At 54.9% G+C, this 16,051-nt stretch overlaps 1 protein-coding gene across 3 annotated transcripts in view; it reads right to left on the bottom strand.

Moving 5' to 3' along the window:
* Positions 1-350: 350 nt before the first annotated feature.
* HDAC4 (histone deacetylase 4) overlaps positions 351-16,051 on the bottom strand; it is a 242,510-nt gene continuing 226,809 nt past the window's right edge. For all 3 annotated transcript variants that reach the window (XM_029224637.1, XM_029224635.1, XM_029224636.1), the window contains exons 24-26: positions 6,581-6,665; positions 5,513-5,654; positions 351-5,065 (exon numbers count right to left, since the gene is read on the bottom strand). In XM_029224637.1, the coding sequence (XP_029080470.1) occupies positions 5,026-5,065; positions 5,513-5,654; positions 6,581-6,665 (267 nt within the window). In that variant the 3' untranslated portion in view covers positions 351-5,025. The remainder of the gene's footprint in view (positions 5,066-5,512; positions 5,655-6,580; positions 6,666-16,051) is intronic.

Here is a 16,051-nt window from a genome sequence, read left to right as displayed (position 1 = left end):
GGTGTGACCACCGGGGAAGTATGGTGGTCACCTGGGGGTGGCAGTGTTGCTGGGGGCCGTGTTTGCTGACTCACGGCCTCAGGGAGAGAGTGCCCGGCTGTGGGGAGGCCGGGCCTCTGGTCCCTTCCCTTCAGCCTCGTTCACCTACGAGGTCATTTCCACACCAGGATTTTGGGGAGAAAATAGTGCAAGGACTTGAATTATTGGACATTTAAGTGAAGACACTCCTGTAGGCCATCTGTACGGGTGGAGGGTGACAGGGCTGCAGATGGGCTGGGTCCCAGGAGCCACCCCCCGGGGTCCCCGGCACAGAGCCAGCGAGGATGAGAGCACACGGCAGAAACCACAGGTGGGAGGGCAATTAATGCTCTTTATTTACACCACAAGAGTAACAAGTCGCATGATGAGGTACAAACACTGGACTCCAGGTGAAGTGGAGTCGGCCGTCAGGGGAGGACACCTCAGTCGGTGAAAATCCACCCACAGAGAAGGAAACAAGAATGAGAAAACCAAGAACAAAACCTCCAACTCCACTGAGCAAAGGAAAGAACCACTGGGAGGTCCAGACAATCAGAGAACTGATTAAGTTACAGATGAGACAGGTCTCTGCTACCAGCGCGGCGCCTGCATTAGCGCGAACGGGCGTCGGGTGGGACAGGAAGTCGTCACCACTGCGTTTTCCACGACACCGTGAGGAGCTCTTGGGTGAATAGGGCCAACCCCCTCCTGTAGACATATGGTGACATGCTTGTCACTCTTGTAAATTGGAAAATAGCGCCTCCACTGTGGAGCACACACACCAGAACAACAACAGAAACAAACAAACAGTCTTTCTTTTTCCTTCAATAGGAGGCTTTTAATCGTGTCAAAGACAGAGTGAGCTGAGCTGGGTAAGCTCTGCTTCATTACGAGGAGGAAATGGTTTCCTCTCGATGCAAAGTATGATTTTAAACCACAGTGCAGCAAAGTTCACGACTGCTGAGTTTAAAGTGAAATCTTAGCCATACGCGAGGACCTACAAGTCAGGAAAAGTCGGCACAGCTGTGCGGAAACGGCCGCTGGGGCCTCGGGTTCCCCAGCAGAACCGACGGCCACCAGGGCTGGGGGGGGGGGGGCGGCGCTCGCCTTGCCCTGAGCAAGGAGAGAAGGGAAGAAACCAAACAGAACAAATCCCTCTAAATCAACCCGAGAGAGACAGGCAGTTCACTTTGAATTCTGCGTAGTTTCCCTAAAACACTGTTTCCACATAAATACAATAAACTCTATTATTGGTATGTCACAAGTGCTAGATAAACTTTTTTCTTAATATGACAAATGTTTAAGTAGTCCTTTTTATTTTTCTTACATTAAAAAGTACAATTTCTTAAGAATAAGTTCAATAAGATGCAAACGTTCCTCCCTCCCTCACTCTCCTTCAAGGTTTTGTTTCGTTTTACAGAAAAATCCCCATCTTTTGTGTCTGCAAATGTCATGGGAGGGGAACAAAAAGGCATTTCTCTTCTTCCCCAAGCTGCCGCGTTTGGCGTGCAAAATCCGTATACAATATAAAGACATGCCGCTCGTAACAGCCCATGCAACCTCGGTGTAGGAAACTTAAAAAAATATATTCATATGTATTTATATATATATATTTATATATGTATCAATACCCATAAAACACGTGGGCCCAAAAGTCTACAAAAAGAAGAATGGAATGAACGCATGGCTGTGACCAGGAGAGAAGGAATGTTCTGATCGAAAATTAAAAACAAGGAATTCCATTGCAATGCTGCAAAAATCAGACCAGTACAAAACGGTCCTTCCTCTGGAAACAAACTTTGAAAAGAAGTAAAGAAAAACCCAAACACTTTGACAAAGTGGCCCTTCAGAACCGGAGGGGCGGCCAGTCCCAGGGGCTCGGGCGCAGCCCAGGGACGGCCGCCTGCTGGTGGGGCTTGGGCGCCGCGTGGCGCAGCTGGAAGGCCCAAAGGCAGGGTGACACCACGAGTCCCGGGGCATCACGGGGTTTCCCGCAAAGGGATATAAAGTGCTCACTTGCTGACCCCCGGCCAGTGCCCCCAAGGCCTCTGCAAAGGAACAAAAAGGCCAGAGGTCCAGGGACCACAGAGGGAAGGTGTGAGGGGCCCTCCCTGAGGCGGTGGGCCTGCGGGCACCCCAGGTGGGCCCTCCGCCATCTGCCCTGGACGGCTGGCCGTCGAGAAGGGCTGTGTCTTTAAAGAAAAGAAAAGGCTACACGGTACTGCTTTAAGCACGCCTGTGAAGCTGGAGTGAGCTGACAAATGACAACGTTCCCCCTACCGGGCCTTCTGCAGAGGAGGTCTCTGTTGAATGAGATTAGAAGTAAATCCCCCCAAAGATAACTTGGCCACCAGGGTCCGTGTTACCCACCACCTGTAAAGAATGCCAGATGAGGTGTTCCTCCCCAGGAGCCACGGCTGGCGGGAAGTGGGCAGGCAGCGGGGGCGGGGGGGGGTCCCCGCAGTAAAAGGGGGCCGAGAAGGCCAGAAAAGCCGGCCGGCTGGGCCCTGCCACCGCTGTGGCCGCTGGGTGGATCCAGCTGCCCGCACGCTCCAGCACCCCCTGCCAACTTGGGCCTCAGGGCAAAAGGCCAGGAGGGGAGAGAACATCAGACGTGTCCCAAGGCCCTCCTGTCCCGCTCTCAACCACTGTCCCAAGTCTGCCCAACAGCAGCCGGTGGTGACCAAGCCAGTCCAAGAATCTGGATTCTCTTGGTCCAAGTCTGGCTGCGTCAGAGTCTCTTTCAGAAGCTACCCTGTAAACGTTGCCAAACTTGAGACTTGGCTGGGGGCTCCCGGCTGTGGGCAAGCTGTTCTGCACTCCCTCAACTCAGAACCTGACGTACACTTTGGAATGACACTTGGTGGCTTCAGGTGCTGGAAAATAAGTTACCAGTAAAAAGTGACTTTCAGTTACTGTCAAAGAAAAAAAAAAAGAGCAAAGGCTGGCTGTCCCGGTCAGGAGTCTGCCGTCCCTACGGGCCCAGGCTCCCTGCAGCCACAGGCGCCAAGATCCAGGCCTCCCGGCCGGGGCCCTACCATGTGGCTGCAGCAGAAGAACCCAGAATGGGTGCTGGGGCCTCCCAGCCCCACACATTGCTGACATGCTTACAAGGTCTTTGGAAAAGTGAAATGAAAATTCTATCCTGACCATGTGGTCAGAGAAGTTTAAACAAAAGCTTTGAGAATGCTGACGGCCCATGGTGTCTGGCAAGCCCCCCCAACTCAGCGCTGCGATGATTCCCGCCCCCTCCCGGGCCCACAATGCGCAGACGGCAAGAAGGGCCCTGCACTCTATGTCCAGCCGAGGGACGGGGCCAGGGGAGCAGACCTCAGACCCTGCTGCACATTTGGTGCTCACTCTGAAAATAAACTCTGTGCTCACTGTACAAAAATAAACAGAACGAAAATAATAAAGAAAGAAAACACCTTCCAAAGTTAAAAAGAAATGTACAAGCAAAAATTCAGAAAGGAAGAAGTTTAGATGTTATTACCATTTAGAAAACCGCTAAATGGTGAGCAAAAATGTAAAATTCACAAAACAATGCTTATTCAGGATCTTTTTGTGAAAAATTCATACAAAATCAACAGCAAATTTATATTCTTTGCTATAAAAACTCATTAGGTACACATGTGCATGGAGGCTTGGACTGGGAAGGGGCTGGGTCAGAAAATAATTAAAATGAAAGTACAATCTTGCAGGGTAGTTGCCCCGTGGCGAATGTGTGATTGAAAGCTCTCCAATCTGGAGTTCAGAAATACATGAGCTTCAAACTAGATCCCTTTCCATAAGCACCTTGATAGCTAATTCACAAGTCGTTCATTCGCCAGGGACCTTTACAATTTGCATTTATTATATATATATATACTTTTTCTATAAATGCATTATAAATATTTTATCAAGATTTCATAAGAATCAAGTTTCTTAGCTTGGAATACATTGGAATATATATTATACATATATATATTTATTTATACCTAAAATTTAAGCAATACTTCATGCTACTTGCTTTTAATAAAAAGCATTCCGATCGTAACACTGAAAGTGTGCCTAGGACATGCTTCACAACCAAATGGAGATGCTCAATTGTTATATGATGTACGAGAAAAGAACACTTTGGATTCATTTAAAATTTGTTGGACTTCAAAACCCCCAACAGTATTTGCCACTTTTTTGGAACTACCTCCATTTTTCAACAGCAATAAAGTGAAACAGGGTGGCAGGACCTCAGCCCTCCGGAGCTGCTGGCCATGGCCGGGCTGCTCGCGGAGGGCCCGGCCAGCACGCACCGGCCTCTGGTCCCACCGGCCACAGGGAACTGTCCCACCGACTCCTGCTGTTTATTTTTTCTTAAGGCATTGTTCCTCAGACTTCAGAAAACCCAGCCACAAAAATCCATCAGAGCAATAAAAAGAAAGGCACAAACGCGCATCTTCCACCGGCTTTGAGAAACCAAAGCCAGCTCCCGCGGGCTCACGTTTCTGTCTCGTCCAGTTTTTCTCCTTAAACGCTCGCCCACTCTGTGCCCCACCCCACTGTGCACCGCGGTGTTCGGAGGCCGGCCAGAGCCATGGCGACTTTCTCTTAAAAAGAAATAAGCTACAGGATGAGTTGAGTGGTTTACACGGAGACTGTGGAATTGTGGGGAATCACCAAACCGTAAGCACCAGTTTTAATCAAGTTTGCTTTGTGTCGTGAGAGCTTTGATTTTCATTTTCTTTTTCTCGTGTCGGCTAGATCAGCAGCTCTGCCCCGAGCCATCACAGGCTTCCTTCCTCTGCGGCTTCCCTGGGGAGCCCAGAGCGCCTGTTTCCGCGTGTCCCTGTGTCCGCGCGTCCCGGCGTCTGTCCGGGTCCTGGCAGGCAGAGGGCCGCCCGCTGCCGCCGGCCCCGCTGCACCTGCGGGGCTCGGAGAAGGCCGTGGCAGGACGCAGAGCGACAGCAACTTTTCTTGGCGGAGCTTCAAGACGGAGACAAACGAACAAGAGAACCGCAGCCTCGGGCGCACCTACAGGGGGGGCTCCTCTTCCATGGGCTCCTCGTCCGGCCTGTGGGGCGGCCCCGGGGAGGGGGAGGGGGAGGGGAAGGAAGGGGGAGGGGGGAGGGGAAGGAGGGGAGGGGAGGGTGCAGGTGCATGGCAGTGGAGGAGAGAAGAGCAGACGGTGGGTGGGCGGAGATCCCCACCCATCAGGGCTGCTGCCACCCCGCTGCCCCCCCCTTGACTCCTAGCTACCCCTGCCACGGTAAGTGTTCTGGGTCCAGATGCCCTTCGAGTGTTTCTGAGGGTCTTGCGCTCTGGAGAGAGGTGGCCATGCCATCCAGTCCTGGACTAGGGTGGGGACACCTGCCCGCCCTCCCTCCTTCCCTCCCGGCCCTGCTGAGCTTGGCAGGGCCTATGGGGAGAAACCACGTGCATCTGATGGCACCCAGGAGCAAAGACCTGGGGGGTCCGCAGACCACGTCAGCGCTCACGGCAGGGCGGTGCCCACGCTCACCTCTTCTCGGGGGCCTTCACGCCCACAGACAGCGAGGCCATGGCAGTGACAGTCTCAGCCTCTTCGTTCTCGCACTTCTGGGCCTCAACCAGAGAGTAGCCGGCGGTGGAGGCGAGCCTCTGCAGGGAGCGCCAGTACTGGCCTGCGGGAGGGCACGGTTACTCGCTTATGGGGCCGGCCAGCAGCCTCCCGCGCCGAGGTGCTCAAGCAGAACCCGTCACGGGCGACTTTAAAGCACCACTCTCTCCAGAGACAGAAGCCAGGCAATCACCTGGTTACAAACTCACAGAGGCTGGGGCTCTTCGGAAAAGCTTCTGCGTGGCCCGCAGACCCAAGCCCTCCAGAGGCAGCACGTCTGGGATGGGGGGCAGCCTCCCAGGAGGGCCCCTCCCGCGGGGTGCTGTGGCTGGCCGGGGGGCGCTTCCCAACTCCTACCTGGAGCCACCGAGATGACGGGGGCGGGGGGGCAGTGCTGGGAGGGCCGGGGGTCCAGGCAGCCTCTCCCCCCATTGGGGAGGCTGGGGGGGAATGACCCCGAGGCCCGGAGCTTGAGGCCGCAGCAGGGAAAACCTGGCTTCCACCCACCCACACAGACAGTCTGACGACTGGGTCACCCCGAGTGACTGGCTGGGAAGGGGGCTGCACCCGGTGCTGGGTCTTTGCGGGCTGAGCGTCTCTGAGCTATGGGGTGGGATCCTCTGGTTCAGGGGTAGAGGCCAGACCCGAGGACACAGGCTCACACGCAAGTCCCAGCCCTGCCAGCTGGGGACCCAGAGCAAGTGACCTCACAGACTCCTTGGGCCTCAGTTCTTTCACCCCCTAAAGCGGAGCCGATGACATGACTGTAGCAGGTTGTGGGGAAATGAATGGGGGTAAAACGAAGAGTCTCTGCCAGCTCGTTGCATTCTAGCTGAACGCAAGTCCCTGTCATGTCGGCCTGGGGAAGCAGCTGGCAGTGAGAGAGACAGAAGGCCAGGGGTGGGAGATGGGGCCACGGAGTCCTCCCTCCTCCTTTGGGTCTCTCCCCCAGGAGGGTCTCCCAGCTGAGCACCGGACCAGGCCACTTACTGTGGATTTCAATGACCTTCTCCATCGACCGGACAGCGTTCGCATTGGGTCTCTGCTGTAAAACCTTTTCTGGGAGAGGATCAAGCTGGAGAAAAAAAGAAGAATACATACTGAATTAGTATCAGTATAATCCCCGTGTGTGTTAAGATGGGATGTCCAGAGTCAGCGTCTTTCTAAAGTGTACTTGCTAACTGAGTAAACAAAACAGCTTTAAGAAGCCAAATGTGGTTTTGGCAGTTATTATAGAAATTTTTTACAAAAATAGATTTATTTTCCTTAAGGTATTTTTCTTAGAAGGCTATCAGGTATATTTGCGGGTTCCTCTGTGAGCAGAACGACGGATGGTGTCCACAAGTGCCTGGTACAGAAAGGCAGCAACTTGGCCTCCACTGTTGATACCACAGCGTAACATCAGGGGACGCATTATTACTTTCTGGAAATATCAGTTTCATATCCCCTATAAATAAGGGTTTTACTAATAGTGCTTGAATATCCCCCATTCAGGGTTTTCTTCCAATAATGGGGAAAAAGGTAAGCGGAAGGGAGCGCGCAGCATCTCAGCGAGGGGACCTAGGCTCCGAGTTCCTCCTCGAGTCCCGCAGCAGAGGTTGTCAGAAGGCACGCCCGCCCGTCAGCAGCCACAGAACCGCCCAAAACGTGGGAGGAAATAGCTCACAAATACGGTAACAGTGTAAACAACCAGACAAGCCTACAAAACTGGGGGAGACCTGCTGGGTTCTGGGACAAAGCTGGGGATGCCCGGGGAGGTCAGATAACGGGGGACAGGTCCTGGGCTGTGCACGCCTGGCCGTGATGACCACCGCCCCGCCAAGGATGAGTGGACAGAGCAGGCGCGCACGGACCACAGGCCCCACCAGTGCTCGAGGGACGCGTGTATCCCCAAGCCAGGCCGCCAGTTAGCACTGCCAGTTCACTTCTAGGAAGCATGGATTCCCAATCACAAAAATCACAAGACACACAAGTAAGCGAGCATGAACTTGGGTCAGGAAGAACAGACAAGGTCTCTAATACCTCTCTCCAATAAAAGGAACCAGGCTCCTTGGAGAAATGGCTTGCTCCAGGGCTGGGGCGGGGAAGATGCAGGGTGAGCCTGGAGCACCCTGAACGCAGAGGGTAGGGAAGCACGCGCTCAAAGACAAAACAGCGGTCGTGTCAAAGGGACACACGCGGGGCCAAGGGGAAATGAAGTACGTACAGGTATTGAATTATATCTCAGAATGTAAAATTAATATCCACTAGTCCATACTGGCGTGATAAGTGACTGAGTAAACAAACAAACAAACAGCGAGAAGAGATGCATCTTCCTTAAGAGGGATTCCAAATAATTTATGTGCACACCCTGTCTCTGCGAGGTGGAGCCTGCCACCTGCCACCCTGCCCCCTCCTGTCCGAGCTGAGCTGTGTGATGTCCATCGAAGAGTCCACGTGGGAAGAGGAAACACGGAAGCTCGCTGCAGACGCCTGACCAGCACACTCTAACTCAGCGCCCATGTCAGCTCCAGTGGAGGTGAACCACATGGACGGCACCACGTGGATGGGAAGGGCGCCCGACCACGGGGTCTTCCTCCTCCAGCTCCTCGCTCCAGTCCAGTCACGAGGGAGAGAATCAGACATTCTACAAAACACCTGGCCAGGCTGCCTCCAAACAGAGGCCAGCCTGCCTCCAAGAATAACAGAAGATTGAGAAACTGTCATGGCCCAGAGCGGACTAAGGAGAAGGACCCTGAAACAGAAAAAGGGGAAAATGAGTGAAAGCTCCCTCCGTCCTGGAGTTTACTTAACGGTAATGTGCCAGGGTTGGTTTCTCAGTTGTGAGAAACGCCCCATGCTGAGTAAGACCGCAATAACAGAGGGGATTATTTGAGGGGTCTGCAGGGACACGTGTGCAGCTCTGCAACATTCCTGCAAATCTGAAAGTATCCCCAAGTGAAAATTTTTTTTAAAAAATGAAGATTTAGATCCTCCAAGACCATAATTATTGAAATGATCAGCTTTAAACTATAAAGTAAGCATGTTTAATATATTAAAAATAAAAATAAGATACTACTGAATGGTGAAAGGACCAGAGGTCACTGAAACTGAAACGGAATATTTGAGAGAAAGCCAAATGGAACTTCTAGAAATGAAAACATAATTTCCTAGAAATCAGGAACACAGTGAGACGAGCTGGAGAGAAAACTGGTAACCTGGAAGCAACAACTGAAGAAATGAGCCTGAACGCAGCCCAGAGACAAGGGACAGAAGGTCAATGTCCCCACGAGACTGGGGGGTGGGTAACGAACGGTGCCGACAGCCGAGGATTTTCCGTGACTAACAGAGGCACCATCCTCAGGTGCATGTAAAACACAGACGGTTGGACAGGACGCGACACGTGACAGTGGAATCCAGCCTTGTTCTATTTGCCAAAGGACACACCTGGAACATTGGAAGAAGGCTAAAAACCACACGTCAGGCACACCCGATAAAGAGGAGGCCAGTGCACCACCTTACGTGTTTGGTACAACAGACTTCAGGAAAAAAACCATAACCGGACATAAAGAAGGTCACTACAGGATGATAAAAATTTCAACTCATCAAAAGGATACAAGATTTAAAATTTGTATATATTTAGTAAAACTGCTTTCAAATGTATGAAGTGAAAATGGACAGAACTAAAAGGAGAGATGGATGAATGTACCATCCTAGTAGGAGATTTTGACAGGTCTTTCTTAGATCACGCAGACAAGCGGACAAAAATCAATAGGGAAAACCAAAACATGAACAGCACAGTTAGCAAGGGTGGTTTCGTGGGAATAAATGGAACACTCTGTAAAACAGACGGGGGACACGTCACTTCAAACGGATGTGGAAGCGTCTACACAGACTGACCACGTACTAGCCCATGAGGCAAGTCTCCACAAAGGATACCTGCCACCCAGACCACCTTTTCTTAGCACAGTGCCATCTGTTAGATACTGGAAACAAAAAAGAGAGTCACGAGCCCTATGGCTGGACATTGTAAACACACCCATCGTGGGTCAAAGAAGAAATCATAATAGAAATTATGAAATGCATAGAAATAAAAAATAATGAAAATGCCACACATCACAGTGTGTGAGATGCAGCTAAACACAGTGCTGGGGGACATTTATAACCTTCAAGGTACATATTGGAAAACAAGACTGAGAACTAAGAACTGAATTTAAGAAATGAGCACAAGAACAGAGCAGCCCCAGAGAAAGAAGATAAGAAAATACACAGAAAGGGGCAGAAATACATTTTGAAAGAAAAAAAGATACTGTAGCTGAAAGTTGATTCTTTGAAATGACTAATTAAATCGACAAGCTCTGGCAGGGCAGATCAAGAATACTAAAGAGGGGCACAAATAACACACTAGGATAAGAAGCACCACAACTACAGGAAGAGCAGAGATGAAAGACAGTGAGAGAACAATATTAATTCTGCCAATAATTCTGAAAACGTGGCTGATGTGGAAAAAATTCCCGGTAAAATGTAACTTTCCAAAATTAATTCAAGAAGGGATCAAAAATGACTGAATCAGCCACTTAAAATTTTCATCCACAGGAGACCCGTAGCCCAGGAGAGCCCTCCCAGTCAAGGAACAGATTATTCTGATCCTACACTCACTCTTCCAGAGAAGAGAAAAAGAGGGGACTCCCAACGTCCATGGGTCCATCTGCCCATCCATCCACCCATCCATCCAATTCCTCCCCCCAAGAATAAATTGGAAAAAGATGGTCTAATAGAAAAATGGGCAAAAGACACAAAGAGAAAGGCTGGGTGGTCAAGAGACATGTGAAAAGGTGCTTGGCCTCCAGGGCATGAGGACGCGATCCTCTACCACACCTGGTGCCGTGCCACCCTGAAGACTGGCAGGGATCGAACGTGAGACACCGTGTCGCTGAGGTTCGTCTTCCACTGCTGAGGGCCCGCAGGACAAAGACCCTGATGCCACCTCGTAAACGTGGGACCCACCCGTCCCTCCACCAGGATCTGCCTCAGAGATGCAGTTGCCCTCCTGTCCCAGGAGACTGCATGGGCGTGACTCTCAGACGACCCGGTGAGTCCGGGGCCAGAGAGCAGATTCAGGAATGAAGCCTCCTGCTGCCCCCACTGCCGGGCAGCCCCGTGAAGACGGGAGTGTCCCCGAGTGCCCTGGCCACCCTAGGCTGACGGTGATGCGGGGCAGAGCCCAGGCCCCTCACGGGCACGGAGCTGGAGCAGAAAACACACCTTTTAGGTTCGGGGTCCTCACTGCAGCCTAACTTGCTGTGTCCTGACTGTTATGGCCCAACTCTAACAGTCTGCTAGAATTTTAGTTTTACCACTTTTAAGAAAAAACAATTCTTTAAAAAGTAACTCATTCCAAAAATCACCTATCACTTCGAGGCAGAGGGGTGTGTCAGAGCGTGGCACCAGGAATTTTCTCACATTAAACCCAGGTCCTGCTGTTCCCCGTCCTGGGCGGGAATCCCCACGGCTCATGTCCCCAGCAGGACCCACATGCGGCTGGCGGCTGGCCCTCCTCCCAGCACCCTCTGCCACGGTCACGTCCAGCGAGCACCTCGAGCCCACGTCTGCCCCCTCGCATTTCCACGGCAGCCCCTCGTCTCCAGCCGGCCCCGGGGCTTCGCACGCTCCCAGCCTTGACTTACAACAAAACGTCCGGGAAGCGGGGAGAATTCACATCTCAAAATATCAAAATCCCCTATTGCCTGGGATTTTATTCTTTCATTTAATAGATATTACTGAGCAGCCAGTAAGAACCAACAGGGAACAAAACAGACAAACCTCCCCCCGGCCTCACAGAGCGTCTTTCTAGTGGGAAACACAGAGCAGGGTCCCGGGTCTGCGGGGCGGGCGGGGGTGGGGGGCGATGCTCATGCAGGGGCCCGAGTGGAGATGGCAGGGAAGGGGTGGGGAGAGGAGGTCAGGCGCGCTGAGCGGGGTGGGGGCCGCAGAGTGACGCGGAGCAGAGGCGGGCAGCTTGCGGGGAGACCTGAAGGACAGAGAGGCGTCCAGCAGCCCCAGACGGAGAGCAAACAGGTGGCCGCAGCCCTGCTCGGCCAGAAGGAGCTGGTGGGAAGTCTGGTCCAGGCCGCTTGAGCTCAGAGAGCCGGGCCGTGTGCCCTCGCACGCCCGCCTTTGTCTGGAAGGCACCAAGCTGGGGAACCTTCGAGGGCCTCCCCTGGGAGAGAAGAGGGGGCCGGCTGTGGACAACGTCGTGTCCCGAGCGACAGACAGGGAGCCCTCAGCCGCCCTGTGGCACGTGTACGTCGTGTGTTGGACGTCAGAAGCAAACTGGAAAGGAGGCTTATCCTAAGCTCAACCTTTAAGAAGCCGGCCTCGGGGGAAGTGGGCAAGAAAACACTCAGGGGGAACGTCCGAGCTCCAGGGCGAGAAAGCCCTGCACCCCTGGATCGGACACACCGTCTGGGGCTTCGCTGGTCGTAGCAGGTGTGGAGATGGTTTCCTGCTCTGTAGTTTACAAGGGCCCACACCGCAAGTGGGAAGAATCACGAGGTTACAGCACCAAAGAAAACAGTCCTTAGGATATCCTGGAGGAAGCTAGGCCAGAGTTTGTGTTTTTCAGAATACATAGAACTCCACTTTGCTGGGAGTATCTGGGCCGGCCAGGAAACTGTGAGATGATGTAGGCCCAGGGCCCTGTCCTCAGGTGCACACGCCCCATCGCCCCCTCAGAGCCCCTCGGGGCAGCCACACAGACGCCGTCCCAGCCCAGCAGTAACCTTCCCTCATCTCACAGCCCCGCTCCAGGTTCAGGCCCCCTGCCACTCCAGCAGGTGCCCCTGCCCTCCTTTCTTCTTAAGGAGAGAGAAGATGTCTAGCAGGGCCCCCTGTAGCTCTCCAGCTGACCCACACCCACTGCCCACAGGCCGGCTCTGCTGACCTGCTCTCCTCTGTGTCCCCGGACCCTCCGGACAGACGCATCTGCAAACTCTCTCCCACGTGAGAGTCAGAGCAGACGGGACCTGTGGGCCGTCCCTACCTGCGCGTCCGCATCTCCCCTCCTCTCTGTGGCCGTTTCCGCGGTCTCACCAGGGCTGTTGCCCAAGGTCCGTTTCCGGTCCTCCTCTTCCGCCCCAGTCCTCTGCCCTCAGCCTCAGTCCCAGCCTTCCTGCTGGCTCCCCTCGGGAGCAGCCGGGGGCCCCGCCTGCTCACTCCCTGTGGCTTCAGTGCCCGCCAGATGCCCGCCAGCCCGAGCTCTCCCGTGGGCACTCAGGAAGCACAGCGCCAGCCGGGGCCCAGCGGTGACACCCTCCCCCTAGAGGCGCCCGCCTCGGGGTTCCTGCAGGGCTGGGAGGTGGGTGCGGTGCCCGTCTGCCGGCTCAGGCTCCACGGCCTCGGCACTTTGAACTGCATCTGGTGACACTGCCAGACTCGGCAATTATCTGGGACCAGTCGGCATCATGTTCTCATAGCCCTTCTAGTGAAAATGCAAAGGCTTATGGAACTGGTCAGGTTGGTTCTCAACACAGTGTTTAAACAGCAAAAATAAACCATAAGGGGCTAAAGGTCGTGACTCCTTTCAATAAGAGGTGAAAGGTCTGAGACTCAGCGGACAGTGGAGGGCGTGTGCCCAGGACGACATCCCCAGGGCTCGGGAGGCAGGTTCAGGCCCCTCCCCTCAGCTCCTCTGTCCCTGCAGGGGGGCTGCTGTGAGGTGGGCACCCTTCCCGGTGGGGGGGGGCCCTCGCCTGCAGAGGGCGCAGGGCAGCTTCTCAAGGGGCGAGCGCCCGCCCTGTGGGAGAGGCAGGGGAGCCAACCAGGGGACAGGCGGCCCACACCCCCGATGCAGCGCAGGCTCTGGCGTGGCGGGCAGCCTGCTCTGTCGTCATGCTCCGGGGAAGCCGCTGGGTGCCACGGCCGACTTAGTCTAGTAACCAAATGTTCACGACACTTTCCGAGATGCGTCAGCCCTGCCCCCATAGCTGAGGGGGACACAGGCCCGGGTTCCCTCCCCCACTGCAGAGAACATCCTCTGTGTCCTTGCACTGACCTCCGGCCAGCCCACTGCTGGCCCGAGGTCAGCCTCACTGGTATTTTTGTCGCTGCTGAAATCCTCTTGAAAGAGAACAAGGCATTAAAAAAAAAAAAACAAAAAACCAACCACAAGGGCCAAGCACTGTGAACACAGGAGTTTCTTGATGCCCGAGCCCCATAGTGAGAGCCCAGCCGTCAGCGCTGGACAAGCGGGGACATGGGCCAGAGCTCAGCGGCCCTGGGAGCTGCCCTGCTGCTGGGCCGGGCGGTCAGCGCCTCACCCCTACTCCCCGTGACCGTGATGGCCAGCCCCCTGTGGGCCCGGCTCCCTCGACTTTTAAGGACAGGGGCTCGGGCCCAGCTTCTGAACATCGGTGAGCTTGGGTCTGGGAGACTAGGCGGAGAGGGGAGGCGGCTCACTGCCCTCACCTGGGCCACGCGCCTGGGCCACGCACCTGGGCCCGTGCACCCCGCAGGCAGCCACTGGGTGAGGTGTGCGCCAGTGAGCTGGAGCGAATGAGGGAGGAGAAGCCTGGCGGGCTGGAGGCGGACCACGGGCTCCGCGGCCCCCGTCTCACATACACAGATGCTGCTGCCGCCCTCCGCACCCTCACAGAGCACGACGACGTGACAAAGGAGGGACATTCCTGCGTGAAAGCCTTTTCCCCAAGGCTGCGGGTCACCTGGCCCCCCCGTGACCTTCTCCACTGATCGTGAACTTGGGCTGAATGAAAGGGTGGCATTTATCCCTGAAAAGCCACACGATTAAACAGAGAACTGGCCCCAAAGAAACCTCCCCTTGGGGTGACATGTAACGGCAGAAGTGACTACCCACCTGCCCAGGGCCCCTCCCTGGGCCCTGCCCAGCGGGCTCCCCGCAGGTCTGCACGGACCACGCACTTTGAGTAAGTGACATTTCACTGTCACCGTCACCGAGGGTTGCAAACGGCTGGAAGCTCAAACTATCCAACACAGTGACTCTGGAAGCAAGGCCGACCTTCAGCCCCAGCCCCGCAGGGGCCCCTCTGCTGTCCCCCCGCGGGCGGCCGGCTCCGGGGGCGGGCGCGCCCAGCACAGGCCGTCGTCCGCAGCTGGCTGCCCCGGTATCAGCATCATCAAAGGCCGCGGGGCAGAGGGGTGAAGCGCCGTCCAACTTCCTGGCATTAAAAAGATTTTTAAGAGACCTTGATAGAACTAGTGCGTCCTGCTTTTTGATGTGTTTCAGTAAAAGAACATTTTCTTGCTAGAAGTGCAGGAACAAGCCTAGTTGAAAGCCGGGTTCTCTATTGTTATTTTAAAATAACCGGCTCTAAAAATCAAAAGGCTTCAGGATGGTTTGAATATATAAACCAGTTGCCTTCTACTGGTAAAATTTATGGGGGAGATTGCTTTAAACGAAGAGAGGAAAGGTGAAAAGCCGTGGACGCTTTGGGAAGCAAACGGGTATTTGCTGGGGAATACTCATGCGCGTGGCTAACCAGCCGACCGGGAAGGAGAGACGCCACCAGGACCTTGGATCCAGGACCTGTGACTTAGGTTAAAATGAACACCATCCATGACACACAAAGGTTGTCAGGGGAAAACGGACCCATCCCGGGTGCCCGTCCACCGGAGCCCACTGCCCACACCCCCATTGCCAGCCAGCTGCCTGTCCTAGTGGACGGCCAGGGAGCCCGTGAGCTCAGGCCCGTGTCCCCACTTGTCCAGCGCTGACGGCCAGGCTCTCACTATGGGGCTTGGGCATCAAGGAACTCCTGTGTTCACAGTGATTGGATCTTGTGGTTGTTTGTTTGTTTTTTTAATGCCTCGTCCTCTTTCATCGTGAGCCCAGGCTGTGGACAGCCATGGGCAGGTGGCCGCACAGGCAGTGCCTCACAGGGAGGCGGGCCCGCGACTCTGGCCGCGGGTCCTACTCTCGGCCTCCGTGCCAGGGGTCCAGCCCTCCCCGTCTGCCCCTGAGCTCGGCCATCGGCAGTGCTGTTCCAGAAAGCACACACCTGTCCTAGGGCTGGACTCGGCCACCCCCACTGGGCACCAGGTAACCCTGACCCCGCTGGGAGAGCGTCCTTGCGCTTTGCGAACTGGAGAAGCCGCGCTTCGTCTGATGGGGTGAGGGAGGTGAGTCCCAGGGGTGGCACGAGAGCAGGGCTCACAGCTGTCTCTGGGTGTCCCTGCGTGGGCCCGGAGCCCCCCACGAGGCCCTCTGTGTCTGGAGAGCTTGGGCCCCGGGCACCTCCCTGCTGCAGGCTGGGCCGGTGACCCAGGGCACTTGGCCTGCGCTGCCCGAACACCAGCGGCTTCTCTCCTTGGACCTTCATGGTGACACCACAGCACGCAGCAAGAGAAAGCCACGCCGTGGGCGGGCGGGCGGGAACCTCCCAGGCTCCTTTGATGGGGTCAGGAGGTTGGTATGTGACCCCACGTCCAAAGGCCATGGATGGATTT

The sequence above is a fragment of the Monodon monoceros genome, unplaced genomic scaffold (genome assembly GCF_005190385.1).
Source record: "Monodon monoceros isolate NGI ecotype Baffin Bay Population unplaced genomic scaffold, NGI_Narwhal_1 Super_Scaffold_16, whole genome shotgun sequence".
Taxonomy (NCBI): domain Eukaryota; kingdom Metazoa; phylum Chordata; class Mammalia; order Artiodactyla; family Monodontidae; genus Monodon; species Monodon monoceros.
The sequence above is the reverse complement of the archived record's forward strand: the minus strand, read 5'-3'. Positions and strand labels throughout refer to the sequence as shown.